Genomic DNA, 23727 nt, shown 5'->3' with positions numbered 1-23727 from the left:
TATCTAGAGAATATCTATTGTAATGACAGATCTGCAAACGAATTGTGGGCAGTTTTCTGAATTTTCTGAATTTCACGTGTGCAGAAGGTGAGGTAATACTTTTGTGATCAGCTGCCTGTTTGTATGTATAGTGTGCCTATGACTGTTTTACAAAATATATGTACACGTGTCTTCTTCTTGTCTGTATCATGCACAATCAATATCAGTTAATCATGAGGATGATATGATTATTGAAGTCTCCAGCCTAGTTCCTAGTCAACCCCTAGATTGTGGAATGCTGTCTATATCACACATATATAACGTTAGTCCCTTAGGATCATGATTGGCACAGCTCAAGTGAGATTGTAGTGTGTGGGGTCCTTCCAAACTTGGTGGGGTGAAGGTTGGGTTTCCAGCAGGACTTCGTCTGCATGCTGCCTCTCTCTCCATAGTGGCGGTGGTGGGCTTAGTCTGGGGTTAGAGGTGAAGAGGGGTCACGAGGTGAAGTAGGAGTTTTGCATGGAATAGAGGCGGTCAATTGGATTTCCCACGCGTCCCGCCACGACTCCACCGTCAGCTGTCGCCAAGAGACAGTCACCAAGGTGACCGAGGCTTCCATCGCTGTCCAAGTCATGGAACACTGTTTCCGAGTCTAGGAGAATGACAACGGCAATGGTGAACAAAGCGTACGAAAATTAGACAAAGCGCAATAACACCAAGGGCTGATAGAGATTTAGCTGCTGCATGTTTCTGCTGTCTTACCATAAGGGTGCATCTGCTCGGGGCCTAGCTGAGGGGGTGTTAGGCCATGCCGGAACTGCTCAGCTCCGTAAATGTTTGGGTCGAGAGCCAAGAGCTGCTGCCGTGACATAGAGGAATAGGAGAGCATGCCGTCTAATCCATGACTGCTGGAACCATCTGCAAAGAGAGCGTGGGAGACTTAACATCTCTGAATGATCTACATACAATCTTCAGGAGGCCTGGATGTTGTTTAGTTTCAACCCTACAAAGATCTTCTGGAAAATGTTCAGTGACCACTAATCTACAGTATCTGTCCATGTTCAAAACAAGCTGTTTGCATAACCTGTCTGTAATAATGTGCGACGAACACCACATGGACAAAAGTATTGGGACATTGCTCATTCATTGTTTTCTCCAAAACAATTTTGTCTCTACTGTCCAGGGTCTGTCTACTAGATTTTGGAGTATTGCTGTGAGGATCTGACTGCATTCAGCAACAAGACCATTAGTGAGGCCAGGATGTTAAACAATCACCACTCCACCTCATCCCAAAAGTATTGGATGCAGCACCATCGATCATTCCAAAGGACACAGCTCCCACTGCTCCACAGCTCAATGCTGGTGGGCTTTATACCCCTCTAGCCCACGCCTGGCATTAGGCATGGTGCCAATAGGTTCATGTTTATCTGCTCCAGACAATCTTATTCTATTGGCAATAATTCTCTCCAGGGACTAGACAAGCTGTGTGTGTGCATTTGCACATCTTTGTGAACAATGGGCCTAACTTAAAGTAGCTAAATTAATTCATTAGAAGGGGTGTCCAGAAAGTATATTTCTGTTCATCAATCCATCAACATTTAATTGCCATCTGTCACTTTATATCTAACCTTCGCTGTCGTCATTGCTTTGTCGGCCCCCTCTGCTCGGGCCCCTCCTGCTTCCTCCGATCTGCTCCTGCTCCTGCTGTTGTTGCTGCTGCTGCTGCCTGCGAGCAATCTTCTTCATCTGATCACACAAAAAGACAAGCACTGAAAACAAGCACATCGGCTTCCAGCAGCGACTTCAAGAAAGCGGAACAGAAATGTGTATGTTTCTCAGAAAAAGAGATGTCTATTTACCTTCGCTCTCTGATTTTGGAACCAGACCTGTACGACTCGTACTGTTAACCCAGTCTCAGCTGCCAGGGTCTCTCTCACCTATGGTGCAGAAGCATCATAGGTGCATCATGAAATTGACAACTATATTTGCGTGGATGTGCAGTACAGGTCAGTTACCTTGTGGTAACTCACCTTTCGGCATGGCTTGGAGGAAACCTCAAAGGATGCCTTGAAGGCGCGACGCTGCTGTGTAGTTAGGATGGTGCGTGGTCGCTTTGATCGCTTGTGTTCTTTGCTGTCGTCGCCAGCCTTTCCTCCCAGAGATCCACTTCCACCCTCCTCATCTTCACTCTTCACTACAAGGGCAGGAGAAGAAAAACCTTGGTTTTAAACTCTGTGCTTTTACAGTAACAATAAATTGACCTCACCATCTCGCTGTGCTATAAACATGGAAATTTAGCCTGTCCCTAAAACTGCAGGCTAATTATTCAATTATTAATCTTAAGGCATATTTACTATGAATTATTGAGTATTCAGAGACTCTAGAGGCACGAGTCACAGGAAATGAGTCACTTGTTTTTAAGACAAAATGGAATTTCTGACTACTCTGTTTAAATAAAACACAGTAATTCCAGTAATTTTTAAAAGCTAATGACACACCTCAGCCTGAGCTCGTGAGCAGATGCAGTCTGTTACCTGACTCTGTGGGGGCGGGGCTGATGGCGGCCAGCATCTCCCTCTCCTTCTCGTAGTCACCCCGGCAAAGCAGCTGACCTTCCTTAAGCACAAACTCATCACCCCTCTGCAGCCGGCGCTCGCACTCGCAGCAACTGAAGCAGCCCAAGTGGTACACCTGGCCCAGCACACGCATGATGAGCTCTGAGCGCCCAATCACCTGCAGGCACGCACTGCACTTCCGCACAAACAGCCTAACAAACACACAAAAGACAAAAAAAAAAACCCCCAAAAAACAGAGTGAGAGAAAGCGCATTGTGTGTACCTCAAAAATGGTAAGTTTACAGGGTTGTGGGTTCAATACTCTGGCTTGCCAAGCTGCCAATGTTGGGCCCAAGAGCAAGGCCCTTACCCCTCGCTGCTTCCCGGTGGCCACAGCTATGGCTGCCCACCCCTCTGGGCATGTGTGCTCACTGACACTGTGTGTGCCTGCTCTTTAATGTGTATGCGTGTGTTTGCTACATGGATGGGTTAAAGCCAGAGGCCAAATTTCATCTGTGTCCAACACAAATGGTGAACATGGTTGTCTTTGTCTTTGAGCACATACATTTTATTCCAGTAGATTTTTTGACTGTATAAACTGTCAGCAGAAGTTACTGTATTTGCTAGTAGTCATTCAATAAGGTGCATAATATTAATTATATACAATAATATAATAGAACATTGATCATTTGGTGATAAGTTATCATTTCTTAGTCTAGTGTCTGACAGTTAGCTTGATCAGTTTGTGTTGTACAGGATTGCAAAATGCTTGAATTTTAATGAAAAAAAGTAGGTATTAAAAATATAAATACACAGGCCATCTTGCAAGAAAAGAGGGGGATATAAAATGTGATCTAAGATTCTTAAATTCTAAAATTTAGCTACCTCACTCAAAGCCTCCTCATTCAACACAGAAACCTTTAGAAATGTTCAGTAGCTAAAAGATTGCTAAATGTTTTCGCTGTAAATAAATAAATATACATTTATATTTTCATTTGATTTCCTAGAAATGTCAACACAAAAATATAGCAAATTCAGTTTATTTTTAAATAATAATAGTAAAAAATAAAAAATGTTTTCATATGCACTAATCTTTGTATATTCACCAATCATCTCCTTGTGTCCTTGTTTCTCATGTCCATCAGCTTTACTCATTATATAGAAGTACTTTGTAGTTCTATAATTAAAAAAAATTATGTAGTCCATCTGCTTCTCTGCATACTTCGTTAGCCTCCTTTCATCCTGTTCTTCTTCAAGGGTCAGGACCCCACAGGAACACCAAAAAGCAGGTATTATTTGGGTGGATTCTCATTCTCAGCACTGCAATGAGACTAATGGGGTGGTGACGTGTTAGTGTGTGTTGTGCTGGTACGAGTGGATCAGACACAGCAGTGCTACTTTTTTTTAGTTTAATTGTTAATCAATCAATTAATTAACAGTATTTAACTACATTAATTAACAGTAAATCTGCAGCAAAGCCATTTCATATGATTGAAACTTCTAATTTGACGGTAATTACATTTTCAATTAAACACACTAACACTTTAACATTTAAACTTTTCTCTTATGCCTTTAGGGACCTCAGAAAAGGCCAGTCATGGAAGAGACACATCTTGTAAAGTCTTTGCAGTGTTGTATATAAGGCACTGGGGGGCAGCATTTGACAATAGACTAACTGACCCTCAGTTGACAAGAATGTATTCATTAATTAAACCCAACAGCGTGCTGTTCCCAACAGATAATACAGTAATCACCTCAAATAATAAAAGCTCATGGGGATCCCTAGTCCAGGCAGCTTTTTCTGGATGTACAACCATATATCACCATTAGTGACTCAACAATTATTCACAGGCTTGAGTTTCCCATTTCATCATCAGGTCTCTCCCCAAAAAGTCAGTTCTTTTTAAAGATGCGGGGCGTTCGCTGTTAAATTCTTCCTAAATCCCTCATTCTTTTCCTGTCCCTGCCCTCCCTCTCTTGTTGGTATTTTCTGCCAGAATTCCCCGTCCTCCCTCGCTCCCTCCCGCTCGCCCTGCACAGCTCAGCTCAGTGAAACTAATAAAGACAGGATTAATTAGATTGTTGTTTAAACAGTGCGATGCCCAGACAGACGCTATAAACTCATAACCAGGGATTGAGGATAGCATGGGGTTAATCTCTCCTCTCTCTTTTTCACACACTCAAATAAACACGGTGTGCTCGCTCACACTCATGCATGCACCCACACAGGGCCACGTGAATACACTCATGAGTATTGACAGGTACCTGCGGCTGCCCCGATATGGAGTCCGTCTATAAACGAGAAAGGCTTATACTTGTGCACATGTAATTAACTTTCATCATCAACACACATAAAGACACAATGAATTCACTTGATATAGATGTGGAACATCATTTCCAGAGTAATAAAATATCAATAGAAAAAAAGTAGGTAAACTGAAAGACAAAACTGTGCTGATAATTTAATTTATTTGCGTGGAAATTAATAATTCACATATGGGTCAAATAAAATTCAATGCTTTTTTAATGCAGTCACAGCTTATATGAGTGCAATTAAAGCATTGAAGAAAGAAGTGTATGGATAAATGACAAGTAAATAGGAATCTGAGAGAGTGTAAGGTTGTGTGTGTGTGGGCAGCAATAATATGAGCGATCAACTTAAAATGAAGAGCAGAGAGAGGTATAAAAAACCCTTTTCAACATAATAGCTCCTAGTTGCAGAGGATCACAGGGAGGATTTTGTGTGCATTCGTTGGTGAGTGTGTTCATGTGTGTCGCAGAACCCTCGCTGAGTGAGAAGAAGGTGTTATTCCCCAAATCTGGTGAAGGGAGAGGCAGCCAGGTCCACGCATAAAGGCGTCTAATCTGCGTGGATGTGATGATCCTGTCCGAAACGCAGCTGCTACGGCTAATCTGTCTCAATCCATCTGCCAAACCGGCCAAATTACACCAACCTCTACTTAACAAACTCATACCAAGGCCCCCAGGCTCTCCTCACAGTCACCCAGAGCAACAGATCCTCAAATCACACTCACCACACCAGACAGGCCTGTTATTGTGGCATCGGCCCACACAATCCTGATATCTCTGAAGTGTTCAACATGCAAATAAGCCTCTAACCAGTCACTAAATGGTCAGTTGTGTTCTGTGAGCATGCTGACCAATCACAGATATTCTTAGGATGTCTGGATCAATACATTTACACTTATTTGATTCAAGTGTGGTAAAACAAACATCCAGGCCAATCTTTAAACAGTGTATTGGGAGATATATTGTAACTACAATGGTGTATTTTGTCTATATTATGCAGCCCTAACTAGAATACTGAACCATGCCCTTTCCATTGCTACAGTAAGAATCAACTTAACCTAAGTACATATGCTTTACAAATATCACAAGCTTATGTGCTTAACAAATATCAGTTATTACAAATGCTTAAAATATCACAATGTGACGTCCCCCAAATATCATTCAGCCATTAAAAGCAAACGAGTAGATATTCATCAGTCTTACTCATGAGAATGAAACAAATTACAGGCTGGCTGATAATTGCTGAAATGAAAGATGCATTAGACATTGCCTGAAGATATGATCACGATAACAAAAGCCCATGGATACACACACAAAGAAATTTCGTTTACCATGATGGAAAGGCTCCTGGGGAGCTCATATCGTTCTAGATGCCAAGCAGACATATAGCACACAATCTGTAGTCATACATTAGACCCTCAGTAGTACTCAAACTACATTTGTTGAACAGCAATCAACAGTATTTATACTGCGCTCAAATAGCACTCAAACTTACTCTTACTGCATTAATGTAGCACTGAATAGTACGCAAACTGCCTTCATATAACATCACTCAGTCCTCAGACTGGCCTCATATAACACCACTCAATAGTCCTCAGACTGCCCTCATATAACACCACTCAATAATCCTCAGACTACCCTTATATAACATCACTCAATAGTCCTCAGACTACCCTTATATAACATCACTCAATAGTCCTCAGACTGCCCTCATATAACACCACTCAATAGTCCTTAGACTGCCCTCGAATAACTTCACTCAATAGTCCTCAGACTGCCCTTATATACCATCACTCAACAGTACTCAAATTGCCCTCATAAAACATCACTTAATAGTCCTCAGACTGCCCTTACATAACATCACTCAATAGTCCTCAGCCCCCCCTTATAAAACATCACTCAATAGTCCTCAGACCGCCCTCATAACACATCACTCAATAGTCCTCAGACTGCCCTCATATAACACCACTCAATAGTCCTCAGACTACCCTTATATAACATCACTCAATAGTCCTCAAAAACCCTCATATAACATCACTCAATAGTCCTCAGACTGCCCTCATATAACACCACTCAATAGTCCTCAGACTACCCTTATATAACATCACTCAATAGTCCTCAAAAACCCTCATATAACATCACTCAATAGTCCTCAGACTGCCCTCATATAACACCACTCAATAGTCCTCAGACTGCCCTTATATAACATCACTCAATAGTCCTCAGACTGCCCTCATATAGCATCACTCAATAGTCCTCAGACTGCCCTCATATAGCATCACTCAATAGTCCTCAGACTGCCCTCATATAGCATCACTTAATGAAATTCTTAATACATTTTGACTTTCAATCAAGTACATTTTGCTCAAGTACATTTAATGTGTCTTTTTTCACCTCATATACACTACATGGACAAATATATTGGGACTCATCTCTAAATGCAGTCTTCCTTTACACACATTAGTGAAAGAATGGGTGATTCTAAAGAGCTCACTGAACTCAGAGTGGTACTGCAATAGGAGCCACCGCTGCAACAAGTCAGTTGGTGAAATTTCTTTCTTCCTTGATATTCCACAGGAACCACCGTAACTCAGCCATTAAGTGACCATGTAAAGTTGCAGAGCAGGGTTGCAGAGTGCTGAGGATCACAGTGCATAAAAGTCACCAACACTCTGACTCAATAACTGCTTAACCAAACTTGCTGTTAGAGCTGCAAAAGGGGACCAATCCCTTAAAAGGCCTATAGCCTGCCAGCAGGCTAAAAGTGTTATTACAAACTTCTATTACCAAAGAAAAGATCCACCAATTTTTAAATAATATACCTTAGTGTGGAATAAGCCTTTCTGCGTTAAGGGTGTAATGCATGTGGATTTAGAATATGTACATGTTCCTATACCTCTGTCCTTATAGTGTGTATATAGCATTCATATACATGTACAGTAACTACAATCATGTGTATCAAAATTAATGTAGCAATGTCACTAACATAGAAAGTAAATACATAGAAAATGTAAATAATCCATAACGAACCCTTTGTTATTTGATGTGTGTGTTATCTTCACCATTTCCCAAGCTCTCCTCAAGTAAGCCCATTCAAAACCTAGTTTATTTAATCAGTCCTTCAGTACAAAGTAAATCAGGTGAGCTGGTGGGACCGAACTAATCTATACATTGTCTGGAATTCCCAAAGAAGTCAACAACCCAACCAGCGTCCTTCTAACCAACATATCAAGCACACAATGGATGTAGTACACTGTCACCATGCCATAATCATGAGGTCCCTGCTTCTGTTCAAACATTCACCAGAGCTTTGATCAGTCAGGAGTAAAGGGGTTAACTGTGTTTCTGACCTTTTTCGGGGAGGGGGGGGGGGGGCAGCTCACCTTACCAGGCAGCAGGTAGGCATACTGTCTCTCTGGTCAAGCTTAACACATATCTCAGAAGAATCTTTCTGAATCAGGGTGTGGGCAGACGTATACACTGAGCACGCCTTCAAGCAGGGGTCCCCTTCTGCCCTTCTGTCTGTCTGTTACACTGCAAGCCTTTTGTGCTGGTGCAACTGTGTATGTGTTAGGAGTCAATACGCAAATCATACATGCAAATATAATTGCATGGCTTGTGTATGAATGTGTGTGTATGTGGGTACATATGTGTGTGTGCGCATGAATGAGTGTGTGTATGTGCGTGTGTGTGTGTGTGTGTGTGTGAGCGGATATTGCTGTGAAGCTAGGTGGCTCAGAGCCAGGGTTCAGTAATCACATCATCTCCTTTTATTAAATCTCACTGCACTGCTTCTGCGTTATTAAAATCTCCCAGCATTCCCCACAACGCTCGGCTGCTACAACCACTAACACACACACACACACACACACACACACACACACAGATACGCACCCACGCACAGACCCACAGTAACACAAATATCCACAAAGATAATATGCAAACACCAACAGGTAGGTGATAAATGTATATCTGAGCCCACTCACAGTCAAATAAGAGATCAGTGAGGATGACTGAATGTGCTCAGGTCCGACATTCTTTGTTTTTTCTGGAAGATTACACAGTCAAGAAAGCCATTATGAAAAAAATATGCTCATTGAGAGCACGCATTAAATGGCTATTATAAATAATCAATGACACCCAAAGCATTTCCCCCCATTATTCTGGTCGAATTATGTGGATATGTGCACAGAATGAGGCAGAAGGAGCAGTAAAAGGTGATAAAGTAGTGTAGGTAAACCGGATTAACACTGAGGAAGACCTGGATATCACAGCTATGAGACTCCATCTTGCCTGCTGCGGTACTGGAAGTGTTCTTATTTGTGAAGAAATGAAGATGATTGCAGTGCCATGCTGAAAAAATGCACAACTGAATTTACTTAAGAATGATTTACATATTCACATTAAGTTGTTTTGTTCAGTGTGGTGTATTTCTTGTGTACTAAGAATTGGTTGTATGATCTGTATTCGGTGTCTTTGATTGTTCACAGTAACATTCATAATTTCCTCATGTTATTTCTGCAAACATTCTGGTTTTATTCCCAGCTGAAAATGAAAAAGAAGTAAGACTAAAGATCATAAATACGGTCTGCTAGATTAGGCTAATTTACAATAAGCTCTAAAAGAGCACGACACATTGATATGGCATTGAACCACAATGCAGAAGCTCAAGCCCACTGGCTTCAGTTATAAGGATGTTTACAGATGTGACAAATAACAATGAGTGTGGATAATCTTTAATCGTGATATCTATTTAATAAAATGTGTCTTACTCTGATCATGAAGTCATTTACAGCTTGTTATACGATGGCTACCTTTAACCAACTGCATTTTAGTGCACTACTTTTTTCTTACTGTACCAGAAATTATCTTCACAGAAATAAAAAATATGACAGCTGTATGATAACTATTTGTCCACAGTTTTAGTTCTGTTGGCTGCTGTAATGAGGATATAAAAGAGTTGGTACAACACAGATACTGAGACAGCAAAAATTGGCTGATACTGTGCCCAGTTTTCTAAAATACTCAAATACTTCTTAGAACACTAAGGCCTCGTTCACACCTGGGTGATCCAATTATAAGTGGCCAGCTCAAAAAACAGGTGTGAATGGGATACAATGTGTCTCAGGGCTGCATATATAATAATAAGTGGTCAAAGAAGCATATGACCACATTATTCTTGAAATGTGAACGCCAAAGTGCCTCAATGTGTCCCTGACAACAAAGTACCACCTCAACCCCTTCAGTGCTTGAGCTGAAACACACATAAATCGTCCTACGGTCATTCAGAAGTTGGGCCAAAAGACCATGTGATTGAAAACAGTCCATACAGGAACATGAGCAAGGACTCGCAAGTCACTTCAGTGTCAAAACAAAAGAGTGACGGGATTAACGTGTGCCATGCCCCTCCTCCAGCGGAAGTGATGTGAGAAATCAGACTCCAAGCGGTCACAGGAGACACATTTTAAATGCCAGATGTGAACAACTATGCGTTTGTGATCAGATCACACGAGACCAAGTGTAAACAGGGCCTGATGTGACACACAAATTATGGAGACTCTCCAGCCTGCTAAATGCTAGTGTGTAAATACGTAAGTTAAAAGCCAGGTCCATGAGGTGCATCCTTGTATCTTAAAACACACAGTTAACAACAAACAGCATAAAACATGAATTTGTCTACGACAGAAATTAATGTCTCTATCATGCCCTGTGGTAAAGAAAAATGTCCTGAGTACATTTTCTCCTGTTTGCCACTGTTTCATCTAAAACTGAACAGCTTAGAGGAAGAGTTGGGCTGTTCTACAACGCGGTCGAACAATAAATGGTTCTTGCATTCCCGTAGTGACTGTATCATGAAATGCAAAAGACTATTTAAACTACAAGGGAACAAATTCTATATTACTGCTGTCATCTACCGGGAAATAAACACAAACTCAAGCGCAAACACTCACACACGTGAGAGAGGGAGGGTGGGATAGAGGAGTCAAGATCCACAGTAATAATAACTCGTATTAGCGTTTTATTTTCAGACGGAATCCAATCACATAAAATACATTCTGTTTACACTTGTATTAAATGTGGACCAGATTCGTCTCTGACCATCTCTGAATGTGGTTTGAGTGATATGATCAGAATCCGATCACAATGCACTTTGGGGGTGTTTACACCTGGCTTTTATTGCACACAAGTGCAATCTGAACGTTATCAACAAAAACGCTGTTAATGCCAGGTGTGAACAGGCTTAAACTGTACTCTACTATTGCTAATTTTCTAAAACGCTGTTCAACTCTCTTACACAAAAATCAAGCTTAGACCCAGAGCTCCTGATATGAGAATGATGCAGACTACAGAAGGATTTAAGGTCTATTTCAGGCTTGATTTGTTACAGAGCTGGATTCTGCACTGTCTGCGGATATCTAGGCAATATGGATGCCCAGCAATCTCCAAATATGAATTTTGTCAATACCACACACACACACACACACACACACACACATATATATATATATATATATATATATATATATATATATATATATATATGGTGATAGACTATGCATTTATATGGGATAGTGCTTAGGCTGAAAAAGAAAAACACTGGAGTATTTATTTAAGTATTCTTAGGACGCCCCCTCTTTATGCTGTCTAGACATTGTAGTTCTCCAGAGTATGAAAAAATCAGCTGCTCTTTTCTTATGTCAAAACTGAAATATTTTCTATGCTCCTGATTAGTGGATGTTCTGGGAGATGACAACCACCACTGTGGACAGTAGGACTGCAGCTGAACACTGGATATGAAATATTTGATAACTGATATTATGACCTGTGCATGGTTTACACAAGCTCAATCACCTCTGCCTGGTTGTTTATGTAGTGTGTGGGATACTCAGAGGTGTATAGATTAAAAGTGACAATGTGCGGAGGGGTGTGTCTGAACGAGGTGAGAGTAAACCTGTGTGTGTGTGTGTGAGAGAGAGAGTATGTGTGTGTGTGTGTTTGGATAAAACAGCTAATCCCCAAGCCACCAGAACGCAATATCCTGTCAGCCAGATTCTCATTTCCTGTGTCTCTGTGGCAGAGCGAGACAGAAAAAAAGGAAAGGGGAGGGGGACCCGTTGCCCCAGAAACAGAAGATACGGCGGCCCTGTTTGAGAATGTCTATGGCGTTCTCCCTATCTCTCTCTCTCTCTGGCCTGGCCCCTCCCTTTCTCGATTTCTCCTTTTATTATCTCAGATTTAATAAAGCAGAGGCGAGCAGCTTGTTCTGCCATGAAACATTTATTAGCCGCCTGTAATGAAATTGTTGAGGGGGAGCCGAGATGATGAGAACTCATCACACATTATGCAAAAACAGTGGCAATATCGCAGGAGGAGACACCTCAGAGTCATCTGCCTCAGCATGGCCACCTCCGCTCTTTTTCTCCTTTCTGCTCTTCCACAGTCTCTCCTGACCCGTCTGCCCCCTCTAAACTCTCCTTCTTCACGCCATTCTCCCCATTCTCTCTTCCATGGCCTGCCTTTCTCTTCAGCATGCCCCGAATAGATAACAAGTGCAACTCACTTCTGCCTTCTTCCAGAGCTACTAAAGTTAGTTTTACACCTTTAATTATCTATGAATGTTGTTAAAAACTCTCCTTTTAAACTTTATACAAATAGAAATCTTACAATATAGCCTAACAAAAAGGACAATTTTATTGGTCCCTTTGTTAAGAGATGTTCACACAATGTAAAAGGCAGCTAGAGTTAGCAAATGGTGGACAAGAAATAAAGCTAAAAAATAAGGTATGAGGTTTTACAAGGTTCTCTCATGACAGTGTCAAATCTAAACATTGCCCTCCCTTTCATTAGAAGACTTAAAATCTCCACAACTGTAGCTTTAGTATCTGTTAATGTACGTTTCCAATTTTCTATTGGTCCATAAAGCAGAGTTTAAAAGCCATTTTCAAATGGTGTAAAAAAATCGAAACTGTTTGAGATTATTTTTGAGAGCAACTCCAGAATAGGATTTTGTTAGGGATGCACTGATATGGGAATTCTGGGCCAATGCCCAGATATTTTTGTACATCAATGCTAAAACATTAAAGGGGAATTTTCTCCACATTTCTGCACAATTAAACAATTGTACTGTAGAAAATTAACAGCCAATAATTCATAGTGGTGGAGATTAGAACCAGACATTTCTGAAGTATTTAATGCCTCGAAGCTACCTTACAGAAAGGTTACATAAGTTTTCGAATTTTAGCATTATGGATAGGGGCTCTGTTTGGCTCAGTGCTCTAATGCGCTGCCACTATGCCCCGGGGGTTGTGAGTTTCAATCCCAAGCAATGCTGCTTTGACACCAGCAGCTGCAGCCTGAGAGAGCATAATTTGCTTTGATCTCTCCGGGTGGGTAGATGGCGCTGTCCCCCTCAGTACTCTTAGGTATTTTTGGCCTGCACAGGTAGCTAGTGTGGCGGAGCTTTTCTACAATGTAGGTTGCCCGGCGATGGAAAAGAGGAGATGGCTGGCTTCACATGTATTGAAGGAGAGTAGTGCTATGGGGAACTATGAACGGGTGGGATAACTGGCAGTAACAAATGGGAGGAAAAGGGGAAAAAAAACATGTGTATGTCTAAAACCTAGAAGAACCTTGTAGGTTCAGGTACAGGTGATTTTGAATTGTAAATAAAAAGCCAAAATCAAAGACCACTACGGAGATGTGCAGAATTAAAAAACCTTTAACCTTATATAAACACCAGAATCACCTGAATCAGCATTACAAAAATGCAGCATTTATCTGTGAGGGGTTAGATGTGCATTAAAATACAATGCAGCCAGAAGACAGTAGCCAATGCTGTTATAGAATACAATAAATGTGTCATCAAATATTCAAACACTCTGTTTGAATTATTGATCAACTTTTGACTGATCTGTCTAATAGATTCCAATACATTCACTTTTGAATAGTATCTGCCAATACTGATATGATTCCAATATCATCATGGATCCCTAGATGCTGCGTTTCAGCTGGTAAGAGCTTCTGGTGGAACAGGTGCAGTAAAAAACTAAAAAACTAAACAGGAATATATCCATAAACTGCTGCTTCTGCCATCTTAACAGAACTAGGATTGCATTATTACCCACTCCTCCGCCTTACAATGATGCCAGGACTATAATGATTCCTTTGGGAAGCTCTCCTCTGAACTCCTAGCTGCCCACTAGGGTACCCTAACCACTTCACTGTCAGTGGGCCCACTGGAACCCTAAACTAGAAGCTGTTAAAAATCCACAACATCAGCTGCAGGTTTTAGTCTAGTCGTACTCAAGTACAGCAACCTAAACGCTGAGATCAAAGTTTACAATGATTGCCAAATGCTGCTGGTGTCCATTAACACGAGAAGCTGTTCAGTAACAGCCAGCCCTCTGCTCTCAGCACAGCGTGGAGACATGTCTAAGAGCCTAATTAGCATTGTTCCCATAATCATGGCAGCCCCCCCTCCCGCCTCCTCTTGACGCAAAGCCACTGTGTGGGGAGATGATTAAGAGAAAACGGGCGATAAATGGAGGGATAAACTGATTGGTGTCATCACTGCTATCAATCTCAACAAGCGGGCAACGAGGTTTAGAACAGAGAAATATTATTAGAAACCAGACAGTGATGAACGAGGTAATGGAGGGAGGCACTGGAGACGGAGAGAGAGAAAGATGAGAAAAAACTGCTTATCCTTGGTCTCCTCAGGAGAACTGTGTTACACTGTGAAATAAAAAAGGGCTTCTTCGAGGGTTATTTAGTAAAGGCAGTGGTTCTATATAGAACGATAACTTTGCTATGGTGGAAATCTTTTGTAGATGGCCCTTTGACCTTTTAGAGAAAAGGTTTTACATAGAGTGGTTCCACTATTGTTATGTATCAAAGAACCCTTTTCCATTACCTTACAAAACCCTTTTTGTAGTACTGTTGTCCTACACTTGTATAAATGAAGCTTCTTAGATGATTATTGACCTGGATGTATAATTCTAAGATAAACCTTTATTTGGCATAAAATGTTTACATTCTATGGAGATGATCTCAACTTTAAAGGACCTCCCAATTATTTTTTCAGGTTTATGAAGAACTAAAAGTGGTTCTTCTATGTAATAGTTTTTTTTCCATATCAGAGACCATTTCAGAAAATTTTTTGTTCAGTTATGTTTTTGCACCAGATATGCACTTGGAAGCAATGGAACGCTTACATATCAAAATATCCAAGAAAGCACTGTAGCCAGGTTTTTTCAAGTAAAAGTGAAAAGTGAAGTCAATAGCAGAATTATTAGGGCTGTGTATGGGCAAGAACCTGACGATACAATATGTCACCGTATAGGGGATACAATTCAATATATTGCAATACTGTAAGAAGGGGATATACTGCGTTTTTTTAGAGCAAATTTTGACAAAACTGGCTCAAAAAACATAATCACGATACTTAGCTGTATCAATCATTTCTGACACCTCTGACATGGGATTTGTATCTGGTTTAAATGAGTCTTGGTTAAGGTTCCACTTAATAATCCTGATACTCAAGACCCATGAAGTGAACGGGTGAAAATGGGATTTAAAAATCATCACATTAGAGCTGGAAATATTGGTAACTTTGTGTCTAATAAATCAGAAACAAATCGGTTACACAGTACCAATACTTTACCACTCTTGGACATTCCTACAAAGGGGAGAAATGTGACTAAGAAAAGATGCCATCTGCTACAGCTCTTGTGAGGACCATGTTTCATCTGGAAGGCATGAAGAGGGCCAATACATATTTAACTGAAATAAAATCTTGTAGGTCTCATTTTGATGTGCTATACATTAACTGGTGCTGTTACTCTTGTTGATGAGTCTGGTTCTCTGCTCCAGATGACAGGACTGATCTACTGTGGTGTTGGTGTCCTCCGCCCTGCAGAGTGATCTATTAAACCTGGAGTATCTTAAATATCCGCTCTCCACGTGTCGGACGCTAGTGCTGTGGGCTGCGAAGGGAGCCCCTCGCTAGACTCATTTTGTGCCTGCGTCCCAGGCGCCGTGCCCTGAGGCTGCCTGTCTTTATTGGTGTGGGACTGGCTGCTGCAGGCAGGGCTGGCTGACTGGCTGCCTGCTGCATACGGAGAAGTCTAGGAGTGCGACGAAGACAGAGTGTGTTTGTCTGGCTCTGTGACCCTGTTGGACAGTATGAGGGGATGAAAATGGGAGTGTATGTGGTGAATGTGTGTGGGTGTTGCTAAAAACTTGGTGAAAGAAAGCATGCTCAGTAAGGAAGTGATGATTTTTTAAAACGATGCACAGACAAAGCAGGAAAGCACAGTACACAGCTGATTACCAAAGACAATAATTTCATAAACAGAGACGTCTGTTGACTTACAAAAAGACTTAAAATAGAAGTCAATAATCAGGTGAGAAAAATAATGATCACGTTCACATTCTTACTCAAATTAAAAAAGAATGTCAATTAAAATGGGCTTAAGCATAAAATATCCTTGCTCAAATTCCGTTTATCATTGTTATCATCCAGATTTCTTGGCAGTCCTTACTTAAACGGGGCACACACCTGCTGTAGGTTATCTTGGGGGTGGGGAAGAGGGGCAGTTGAGTGGTGCTGGGTGCCGATGGACAGACGGCAGGGAACACAAGGAGTCATTGTTGCTTATCCACTCAAGGTCATCAGCACAGTCGTGTGCCAAAGCTCCTCCACAGATACATACCAAGCCATTCAACTTATACTGAACACCACACAAACTGTCATGTCCTTGTGTAAGAGTGCAAATAAACGTTGCTGTGCTTAATCAAAACACAGTGCCAGCCTCAGATGTACAGAAGGTCTGATACACTGTAGGCTAAGCTGACCACAACTATTATGTTTTGATGTTTTGGTTCCATTCTTGTTGTCAAGCTGTGAACTTGTGTTGCACTTTATCAGTCTGACCTATCCACATAACATCTTTCTTTAAGGCTTTTCAATCAAGCTTTTAGAAGCTAATGAATTAGATATACTCACATGTTTGCTGACAGGCATACTATGTCTGTTTTTGGTCTGTTTCTGTTGTGGCCCCAATCTGAAAATCACCTGCCCATAAACTGTAGTTTCTTATTTTGAATGTCATAAACTTCTCCTTGTTAAAATGGGTGGTTCTTGGCTATGTGATGTGTAGAGAAGTCCCTCACACAATATGGCAATTCTGGCTTTCTAGACTAATCCCAATATAACAAACAGAAACCTCCAGATCCAGAAAGAGAAAAAAAAAACTCCAACACACTTGTACAGACACAGGGACTCAAAACAGGCACCAACATGCAACATGTTATCCTAAGTTTGCCTTGGTTATCATGCTCCACTGTTCTATTACACCAAATTATTGTGATGCTCACCTGACCTGTGATAATGAGAATAGTCTCTGTATCTTTGCTACTCCAGGCTCAGCATGCCTTATAACTGCACTGTGTAACTTTGGAGAAGAGGGCTGGACAACGCTTACAAGACCTGTGTAACACTGCATCACTCAAGTCATATTTGTGTAAAATCTGCATAATATTTTTCAATTTTTTTTATCAATATAGGAATAGTGTGGCAAATCATCAAACGTGGCAAAACATCAAATTAACATAACGTTGCTAAACCCAGATGCGGTAATTAGCCAAATGTTTACAATGGGAGATCTTAGATTAACAATGCAAACCAACACAAAACTTGGACTGTTACTAGTCTCAACTTAACATAAAAGCTTTAAATAAAAATGGTTCAATTAAGCACCAAAAAGGGTTCTACTATTATGAGAAACCATTTTCATAACTGAATAATAATAAACAAATTCTTTACAACAAAATCAGTTTGTTTAAAAAAAAAGTAAACCTTTCTAAACCTTTACAGCAACCAAACTCATTTAGGGTGTAGTGTAGAGGCATGCTTAGACCTTCCTTCACCCAGTCATAATCCAATTCTCTCTTTCTTATTCTCCCCTCCCTCTCTCTTTGTCTCTCTCCTCCGTTTCGCCCTTCCCCTTCAGCCTGTAGCTCCAGGTGTTAGTGCTGAAGGGAGTACTGCTGCTCCCGACCAACGTCTGACACATTTCACAACAGCTCACGACATGGTCCTTCAGCTGTCTGGACCCTGCTGATGTTACTGCTGGTTCATAGATCTGTCTGCTCACCCTTGGACCAGGACCAGAGCCGACTAGTTAATGAACAAATATGTATCTAAACAGGGTTGTTCTAGATCAGGGCCTTTTTTAACTCTGGTCCTGCAGGGCTCAGGGACCCCTACAGTTTGGTGACCCCACCCAAGCATTGTGACACATTGTCAGAATATGCCCCTTAAAACTGATACAATAACCCTAACTGTGCACTGAAAACAGAGATGTACTGAGTGAAGTGTGGAGTGGCCCTGGAGTTATGTCCTGGGACGCCCTGCCTTACTTCTCATAGTCGTGCTTGCAGTAGAGCAGGCGGTCTCGGCAGTAGCATGTCCCGCTGAGGGTGCTCAAGCACACGGCGCACTTCACACAGGTCTCATGCCAGGACTGTTCATTTACGCGCAAGAGGAATCGGTCAGCAATGGGCGACTCACAGCCTGCACATACCTCACCTCCACCCACATGCTCTGAGGAAACACACACACACACACATACACACACACACACACACACAAATAAACTGATTTGTTTCTATAGAATGTCGACATAAAGCTTTGTCTTACACACTGATCAGCCATAACATTAAAACCTTCTGCCTAATATTGTGTAGGTCCCCCTGTGCTGCCAAAACAGCTCTGACCCATCCAGGCAAGGACTACACAATACTAAATGTGTCCTGTGGTGTCTGACACCAAGATGTTATCAGCAGATTCTTCACGTCCTGTAAGTTACAAGGTGGAGAATCCATAGATCACATCGCTGGGACTTGGGTGCCCATGACACTGTCGTTGGTTTACCGGTTGTCTTTGACCACTGCATACCAGGAACACCCCACAAGACCTGCTGTTTTGGAGATCCCAGTCGTCTAGCCATCGTAGATTTTTATCCTAGTGTCTCAGATTCTTACGCTTGTCCATTTTTCTTCCTTTCAGCACATCAACCTCAAAAACTGACTGTTCACTTGCTGCCTAATATGTATGCCCCAACCTTGACAGATTTTAATGTTGTGGCTGATTGGTACTGTTACTGTCAGAAATTGTACAGGAGAAGGAAAGAAAACATAGCATTCTTATCATTCAATAAAACAGTCAATTTAAGCCATTTTGAATTATTTATATTAGTTATACACCATAAAATAATCTTGACACAATATTAAGAACAACTGCAAAATTAAACAATGCCCAACAATTAAAAAAGGCACACATAGAGAAAGATTTTAGTGTGTGACAGTGATATGTAAGTATATATATGTAACAAGATCTTCCATATCTACCATACATACACATAACCTTATATGTAATAATAATAAACCCAACATGTAGGCATTGCATACATGTATGTCCCTAAATGCAATAAGCCTAATCCTAAATTTCATCCTAACATGAGTAACAAAAAAGGACATATATTACAACTCCTCACAATATAAACCAATACAAACAAAGCAAAGCCCTTTTAGGAGAGGCATATTTTTATCTGTCTGATGGTATAATAACAAATACCCTATGACAGATCAGACTGGTTATATATATATATATATATACATACATACATATATATATATATACTTGGACGAATAGCAGAGTGCTATGGTCACCTTATTGTCTTGTGCTTAGTAATGTCTAAAGCTTAGAGGTATCTTTGAACTATTGGTCTATTCTAACTAGCTGAGGTTTTTCTTGGGTAAATAGAACGCGTGAACGCGCATATAGTTGATTTATTAAGTAATATTATTAATATATTTGTATATATATTTTTATTGCTTTGCTCTAAAGACGTTTTACGCATTTTAGTGATGAAACTTTCAGAACAATAGACGAAGGCAAAAATCCCATGCATGTCCAATGAAGATGAGCTGAGCATTAAAAAAACAAAATAGAACAAATAACAACAGAGTTAATAATAACAAGAGTGAAAATAGTAATAATAAAACACATACAATATATATATATATATATACTTGGACGAATAGCAGAGTGCTATGGTCACCTTATTGTCTTGTGCTTAGTAATGTCTAAAGCTTAGAGGTATCTTTGAACTATTGGTCTATTCTAACTAGCTGAGGTTTTTCTTGGGTAAATAGCAAAGCACTTTTGTAAGTCGCTCTGGATAAGATGCCCTAAATGTAAATGTAAATATTTTACTACAGCCTTGCAGGATGCAGGAGCAATAATCAAACCAGGCTTAGTCTGCACTCGCTGTGTGCCAGTGAGGGAAGGCCTGGAAGGAGTGAGCTGACTACATCTGCAAATGATGGTGTAGAAATGTCCTGCTGTACTGAATTGTGTCTGAATTGGTCATGTTCTCACCAAAAGGTGTGGTGGAGGGAGCCTGCTGAAGACATGACTGGTTTTCCTCTGTTTTCATACCGTTCCTGCCTCTCTCTGAGTGCTGGCTGAACAGAATAAAACAATAGCACTTTATTCACACTTCACATTCAACAAAGCAGACATTTCGGAGGGTGGATGGTGCCTTCAGTGAAACCAACCCTTCATAAACATCAAGCAAACCTATTAAATACGTAAAAAAAATAATAAACTTAGAATATGTTAAATAAATATAAAGTATAAATTAAGACACTCATCCAAAATCGTGTACGCTGGGTTTACTAACTCCAGGTTTAAAAGAATGCTAGCTAGCTAGCTAGCTAAATATGTAGCTAGCTATCGTTTTACGCTGATTGGCTTTAAACGATTATATATGTAATATACATTATATATGTAGCTAATATACTTTTATTTATTATTATTATTATTAATTCGTGTGTAGAAACATATAATATATAATATATATATATATATATAGCTAGCTAATGCTACCGGGTTAGCTAGCCTGCAGCCGTTATTTTTTTTGGTTAACGCAGCGCGTGCACTGACGGTTAAATTTTGAAAATTTGAATCGCTTGTCAGCGTGACGTCGTTATACAGGTCGGCTCTCACGCGCTCTTTAACCAGTTCACCGTTAAGAACTCCAGCGCTGCTGCTTTATGTGTGTGTGTGTTTTTAACCCACCCGTATTCAGACGAGCACCGCTTCCTGCGCTGGGATTGGTCAACAGTGTCCCGCTGCCTCCGCCGCGATTGCCTAGAAGTTCATCCTCACGCGCAGAGTACGCGGCTTTAGCCAATCACAGCGCGGAAGGCAACACCGGTCTGACAACGGGTGGGATGAGCGAAGCACTGACGAGGCCAAAGCGCGAAGCGAACGCGCAAACCGCGTGAACGCGCATATAGTTGGTTTATTAAGTAATATTATTAATATATTTGTATATATATTTTTATTGCTTTGCTCTAAAGACGTTTTACGCATTTTAATGATGAGACTTTCAGAACAATAGACGAAGCAAAAATATGCATGTCCAACGAAGATGAGCTGATCATTAAAAAAACAAAATAGAACAAATAACAACAGAGTTAATAATAACAAGAGTGAAAATAGTAATAATAAAACACATACAATATTTAAATCACTTGATTTATTTTTCATTTAAAGCCTAAATCTATTATATAACATATATTTATAATTTTAGTATAAACAGTCACATAAAAACAACAACAATATTATTAATAATAATAACCATCATAATAATCATCATAATAATCATAATAATAATAATAATTCATTATATTATTACTACTGATGTCGTTGTTTATTGTTATTAGCGTGAATGAACCCACACATTGTAAGATTATTATTATTGTATATTAGTCTATTCTTAAATCAGGTCTATATAATCACTCCAGCTTCGGTTTCGTTGATTCTTTTATATAAAATAAAATAAAACAAACCTTTTTGATGTGAAACACGCGCCTTAAATTATCATATAATAATAATAATAATAATAATAATAATAACAACAACATCGTAACCTATATCATCTGTTCAAATAGAAAGCAGTTTGCAGTTATTAATTTCTAACGCGGATAATGTGATTCATGTGTTATTAAACCTCGCCATCATCTAATAGAATAAACGTTATACATTTACAGTATTTGTAGACTATTAAAAGACTAAAGTGTCCACAGATTAAAATGCTTCTTTATTATTTATAAATTAACGAATTATTCGAAATACATAAATAATTACAGAATTATTTAATTCATATAAATAAAATATTTGGATTTTGGCTAAAAAGACGAAGATGAACCAGGGTTTAATTAGTTAACGAGCTTTGTTGAGATCTGTTGAGACTTAGAGCTTAGAGCTGCTGTAAAAAATAACGTATATATATATATATATTATATTATATTATATACAATATTACAGCCTTTATGCTTATTTACTCACTTTCTGTATTTTAGTTATAAAGGATGTGCAGGCTGAACCGGTTCGGTGTTGTTTCCCCGGTTCATTCTTCTGGCTCGTTATTTAATGTGATAAATAAATACCTAAAATATTCATAAAACATGCAGATTCTTTATGAACTAATTGTTCATTAATATGTATCATATACCAGCCATAAGGCTCAGTCTAGCTTTTAAAGCTGGCTGTGAATGACACACACCGCAGTGGTGGTCTTCTGTGAAGCCGTGCGGAGAGCTGTGTGTGTTTTTATTAATCAGATTAATTAATATTCATTTATTTTAATGTGTGATCATAATCGATTACATTTTAATCGGCTGGATTTCAGCACTTTTACTCTCAATGCGGGTCACACACACTCACACACACACTCACACACACACACACTCACACTCACACACACACACACACACACACTCAGGCTTGACTTGAGCCCTGAGGATGTAATCGTCGTTTTGTGCCTCAATCATTGAGATATAATGAGCTAAAAAAAAAATCAGCGCATGTCCAAAAGTTTGTGGACACATGCTTCTACATCATGTTTCTTTTAAAAATCATTTTCTCTGTGTTGCAGGAACAACATCTACTCTTCTAAGAACGCTTTACACTAGATACTGGAACATTTGCTGTGAGTATTTGATTGCATTCAGTCACAGGACTACTCGTGAAGTCGCGCGCGGATGGTGGGTAATCAGTTCTGCATCCCAGCTCATCCCAGAGGTACTGGATGGAGCTCCATCACACCAGAGAGAATGCAGCTCCGCTGCTCCACAACCCAGTGATGGGGGGCTTTGTGCCCCTCTGGCTGATGTTTGGCATGGTGATCTTTGGCTTGTCCCACTCTACTGCCAAAGCTTGTCAATGGAGATCAAACCAAACACCTGAGTCAGCAACAGGAGCACCTGCAAATGTCTGAACTGCCTAATTAGAAGGGTGTCTGGATACTTTTGGACATGCAGTGTATGGGGAGCAGAAGTGTTGTAGCAGTGCACCGACGACCTGTGCAGAGTGGCACTTACCTCACGGTGAAACACACTCCTCCTGAGATTTCTGTAGGTAACATGAAAGACCTCCAGAGTTAGTAAATCCCAGACTGGACTCAGGGCTGAGGGAACATAGCCGGCCAGGCTGTTAACTCCAGTGGGTTTGTGAGACGGCTGTACTGAGAGAGGCTGAGCTGACTGAAGAGCAAGACTGAAAAGCAGACGCGCGCACACACACACACACACACACACACACACACAAAGCCAGAGAGGGAGGGGAAGATATGGAGGAGGAGGGGAAGGAGGGGAAGATGGGGAGAAGGCAATATGGTCTCTCTCTCTCTCTCTCTCTCTCTCTCTCTCTCTCTCTCTCTCTATGTCTCTCTCTCTCTATGTCTCTCTCTCTCTATGTCTCTCTCTCTCTCTCTATGTCTCTCTCTCTCTATGTCTCTCTCTCTCTCTC

General features: G+C 40.4%; 1 protein-coding gene across 1 annotated transcript; it reads right to left on the bottom strand.

The window, feature by feature from the left end:
• Nucleotides 1–416: 416 nt before the first annotated feature.
• On the bottom strand, nucleotides 417–23344 carry lmx1al (LIM homeobox transcription factor 1, alpha-like). Its single transcript, XM_072674583.1, has 9 exons — nucleotides 23301–23344; nucleotides 20290–20375; nucleotides 18267–18450; nucleotides 2514–2746; nucleotides 2010–2173; nucleotides 1839–1916; nucleotides 1608–1725; nucleotides 742–897; nucleotides 417–631 (listed from the first exon to the last, which is right to left on the bottom strand). The coding sequence occupies exons 1-9, from the start codon at nucleotides 23342–23344 to the stop codon at nucleotides 474–476; spliced, it is 1221 nt and encodes a 406-aa protein (XP_072530684.1). The 3' UTR covers nucleotides 417–473.
• Between the last annotated feature and the right edge of the window lie 383 nt (nucleotides 23345–23727).

The sequence above is a fragment of the Salminus brasiliensis genome, chromosome 3, assembly GCF_030463535.1.
Source record: "Salminus brasiliensis chromosome 3, fSalBra1.hap2, whole genome shotgun sequence".
NCBI classification, from domain to species: Eukaryota; Metazoa; Chordata; class Actinopteri; order Characiformes; family Bryconidae; genus Salminus; species Salminus brasiliensis.
The sequence above is the reverse complement of the archived record's forward strand: the minus strand, read 5'-3'. Positions and strand labels throughout refer to the sequence as shown.